Source organism: Molossus molossus, unplaced genomic scaffold (genome assembly GCF_014108415.1).
Source record: "Molossus molossus isolate mMolMol1 unplaced genomic scaffold, mMolMol1.p scaffold_m16_p_12, whole genome shotgun sequence".
NCBI lineage: Eukaryota > Metazoa > Chordata > Mammalia > Chiroptera > Molossidae > Molossus > Molossus molossus.
Window position 1 is genome coordinate 81216021 of NW_023425347.1, and position 4270 is coordinate 81220290.

At 55.4% G+C, this 4270-nt stretch overlaps 1 protein-coding gene across 1 annotated transcript; it reads right to left on the reverse strand.

Annotated features, from left to right (window-relative positions):
• Nucleotides 1-230: 230 nt before the first annotated feature.
• LOC118626057 (toll-like receptor 12) lies at nt 231-3207 on the reverse strand. The gene is given in 4 exon segments (XM_036255291.1): nt 231-1456; nt 1459-1568; nt 1570-2408; nt 2671-3207. Coding segments are annotated over 4 exon segments (2712 nt in total).
• Nucleotides 3208-4270: the final 1063 nt, after the last annotated feature.

Genomic DNA, 4270 nt, shown 5'->3' on the forward strand with positions numbered 1-4270 from the left:
CCGAGGATCCAGACATCTTGATATCACATCACATGCCTCATGGCCATCTGTCATCCCTTAAATTTTCTTGTTCAGCCTCCAGAGTCTTCCCAAAGCCAACAGTTGATCCTCCCTACATGCACAGCCCCCACCCCAGAAGCTCAGTCCAGTCTCCCTGACACATGCCCGCTATCTCCCTGTCAGGCTGGCCCTCCTTCCCTATCCCCCCTTCCAACGTGCGTGCACTCACTCTAGCCCAACCCAGCCTGCCCCAGCCTGCTCCGCAGCCACACCCAGAAGTGGTCCTTTCTTTCATCTTCCTTGGGCCACACACAATCGTCTCCTCTACGGAGCAGCCAGGCCAGTCTATGGTAGCGAGGGAGCCGGTGACGAGAGACAGGCTCCAGGAAGACCAGCAGCAGCACTGGAGGGCAGGGGACAGTCAGCAGAAAGGAGGTGGCCAGGTGGAGCTCCAGGCCGCAGTGTGGGGTACGCAGAGCCCGGCAACTCAGCACGCAGAGCGTGACCCGGCCGCTTGCCATGTTCTCTGCCACATTCTCAGCCACATCCTTGCCTGGCTCAAAATCCCGCTCAGGGAGGCAGAGGCGCAGCCCCCGCCCTTCCAAGGTAGGCAGCAGCTCCTGCACCACCCAGGCCTGGTCTTGCCTACAGTGGGACACAAAGACGGCATAGAGGAACCTCTTGCCCTCACCCTCCCGACCCCTCAGATCCTGGAGCCAAGCCCTGAACAAGGCCTGGAGACAGAGGGTCCAGGAGTTCCTGGCCTCTTTGAGGAGGGGCAAAGAGATCAGCAGAAACAGCAGGGCGGAACTGCCCAAACAGAATTCCAAACCCAAAGTGTTGGGGCAGTGGCTCCAGAGAAAGGGGAAGTGGGGATTCTTGGAGTGGCCCCCAGCTTCTGGCTGGCACAGCTGGCGTGGTACGATATGCACGTATGTTCTGGGGGACCGCTCAAGCCAAGGCTCCACCCAGGCATTGGCACACTGGCAGGCCAAGGACGAACTCAGAACATACATGTACTGTGACATCTGGGGACTGTGCTCCTGGAGGCTGCCATCCAGCACGAGGCCTGTCTCCCAGTCTAGCACTAAGACCTGGAGACTTCCCAGGCCCTGGAAAGCAACAGCAGACAGTGCCTCCAACCCGGTTTTGACCAGCTGCAGCACCTGGAGCCTGGGCAGCTCACCCACCAGCTCCTCGAGCTGCACTGGGCGGGGCTGCGCTCGGGACTGCAGTCTCTGCAGCTTCAGCTCCAGCAGGCTGGGCAGTCCAGTGATGCAGCAGGGCCTGGAGCTGTGCCCATTCCCCTCTACCCTCAGATACTGGAACCTGGGGAGCCAGAGGAAGAAGCTGGAGGTGTCCTGGGAGCAGAGGGCCTCCGAGCTATTGCCAAGCAAGATGAGTTGGAGAAGGGCAGGGAAGATCTTGGAGACATTCTGGGTCTCCGGCTGCATTCCCAGCCATTTAGAGTCAGGGTCTGCAGGACTGGAAAGACAGGAGAAGCCAGCTTCCAAAGCCTCCTGCCTGGCACTGCATGAAGCTCCAAGCTGGTCAGCCTCGTGGGCAGACAGTGCTGCCCGGGAAGAGCCAGAGGGGAACTGTAGTCTCAGGTTGCGCAAACTCTCTGGGCCCCAGAAGTCCCAGGCAGAGCTCAGCACAATTTGGGTATTCAGCAGGTTCAGGGTGGTCAGTGCAGGCAAAGGAGCCAACCAGCCCTCGCCCAGGGCCACCAGTGGATTTTTACCCAAGTCCAACATCTCCAGCCTCCTTAAGCCCTGGAATACCTGGCCCTCCAGCCAAACCAGCTGGTTTCCCTGAAGTAGCAGCTCCCGCAGGTGAGGCAAACAGGAGAAGGTGGCTGGTGGCAGGCTGTGCAGCGCATTGTAGGACAGATGTAGGACCTGCAGTCCTGACACAGCCCCTGTCACATTTGTGCACAGTGCGGCATTCTGCAGTTGGTTGTTAGCCAGGTTCAGTCTCTGAAGTCTGGGCAGGGCAGCCAGAAAGCCTGGTGGCAGGTTGGTCAGGCCACTTTGCTTAAGACCCAAGCTCTTCCGGCTTTGTCAGGAAGCCAGGGCCTCCAGAGCTATGTGCCCTATCCGCGTCCATCCCAAATTCAGTTCTTGCAGCTCAAAGTGCGCAACTGTCCCAGAAGGCAGCTCGGCCTTGTCAGTATGCATCATAGACAGGGCATCCAGCCTCTGCAGCCCCAGTCCCATTATGGCAGCTGCCTTCATCTTCGTGTGCTCCAGATTCAGAGTCCCCAGCATGAGGCCCTGGAGGGCCCCAGAACTGGCCATCTTCAGCTGCTTGTTGAACGACAGGTTCAGCATGTCCAGAATCCAAGCATCACCAGAGAAGGGACCAAGCACCAGGTCTGGGAAGATGTCAGCCAGCTTCCCCACATTCTGAAAGGCAACTAAAATTTTTTTTTTTTAATCCTCACCCGAGGACATTTTTCCATTTTTTGTTCAGGTAGAGTGGGAGGGAGAGAGAGGAACAGAGAGAGAGAGAGAGAAACATTGATGTGAAAGGAACACATCGAGTGGCTGCCACCCGCACAACCGACCAGGGCCGGGGACAAACTGCAACCGAGGTACGTGCCCTTAGCGGGAACCAAACCCGGGTCTCTCAGGACCGCAGGCCAACGCTCTAACCGCTGAGCCAAACCGGCCAGGGCTGAAGGCAACTAAAATTGATGGTCAGCCTCCATAGACTGGGAGGCAACCGGACACCCGAGTTCCCATCCAGGCAAAAACCCCAGAAAGATAGATCCTGGAGGGAGCTCAGGCTGCCAAAGGCAGCAGCGGGTAGCAAGAGGACACTGACAGGGTGTTGCATGAAAGACAGCTTCTGCAGCTGTCCCAAGTCCTGGAAGGCTCCTGGCAGAAGCTGGGTGAGACACAGGTTCAGCCACAGGACCTTGAGGCCAGGGAAGTTGGAGAAGGCATCCGTGGGCAGAACCGAAGTGGAACCGCTGAGACAGAGCCCCTCCACACTCTGTGGCACAGCCTCCAAGGCCGTTGTCAGGTTGGCCACCCTGGAGCATGTTGCAAGGAGGGCAAGGTTGGAGTCCAAGCGGCAGAGGAAGAAACGGGAGACCAGATGCAGCCTGGAGCCTTCGGTCACTAAGCAGTTGGAAATGATCTAGCTCGTGGTCAGAGGAAGGGACAGGAGCAGACAAGGTAGCAGCAAATATCTGCCCATCTCAGCACCACGACTGGTCTGTAGACAAGCAGAATTAGAACCTCACCCTCTGCTCCCTTGCCTTTTCCAGAGAGGAACCCAAACCCCTTCTTCCCCATTCACACACATGTACACAACAATACTCACAGCACAGACAGGATACACAGTCCCCTGTGTACCCAGGAGGGTCTGGACACAGGGTCTGGGGGCCACAGTGCTTCCAAACTATAGAATTGCTGCGAGGGTGGAACCAGACCAAGATGCTTAGAGTGGAGGCCCCGAGAGTCAGGGAAAGGCACAAGTACTCTCGTGGACAAGAGACCCAGGTTTCACTTCTCTGTTGTGAGGAAGCAAGCGTTTCTGAGCACACGGTTTGGGGCCAAAAGCCCAGGATCCTACTCTGCCATTGTCCTGAGCAGTGTCTTCACCTCTCTGAGCTTCCGCAACCTCGTCTGTAAGCCAAGCGTGCCAATACCTGCTTCATGGGATTGCTGCACATCACATACAAGTGTCAGAATGAGGGTTCTCTCCTTATCGTCCCCTTTACTACTTCTTCTCCTCACTTTAGAAAGGAGGTCTTGAGTAAATCAGGATTTTTAAAAAGCAGATGTTTTAGAAGCAGAACAGTACATCAAAATGATGCCTTAATGGACATCTTGTAATGTTCCACGGGGAATATTCCAAAACGGCCAAGATTTACCCAAGAGGACCAGCAGGCTCTGTTCCTGCCCTTCCAGCACGAGGCTAGGAAGAATGGTCTCCATGGCCCTGGCCTTGACGTGATCACCAGGATGGAGCCAGGACCCCACGGGAGAGCAGAAAGAGAAACAAAAGCGAGCTTTAGCATTATCTCAATGCAGTGAACCATTCAATTCAATATCTGATCGTGATTTTAAAAAAAATTATAAACTCAGAGAGAAGAAAAATGCCTTGACTCGTAAGAGGATATCTACCCCAGATCTACAATAAATAAAATTCTTCATGGCGAGTCACTCATTGCATTCCATTTAAAGCCAAGAACGAGACAACTGCAGTCACTTGCATTCAACATTATAATGGAGGCTTTAGTCGGGAGAATAGGAAA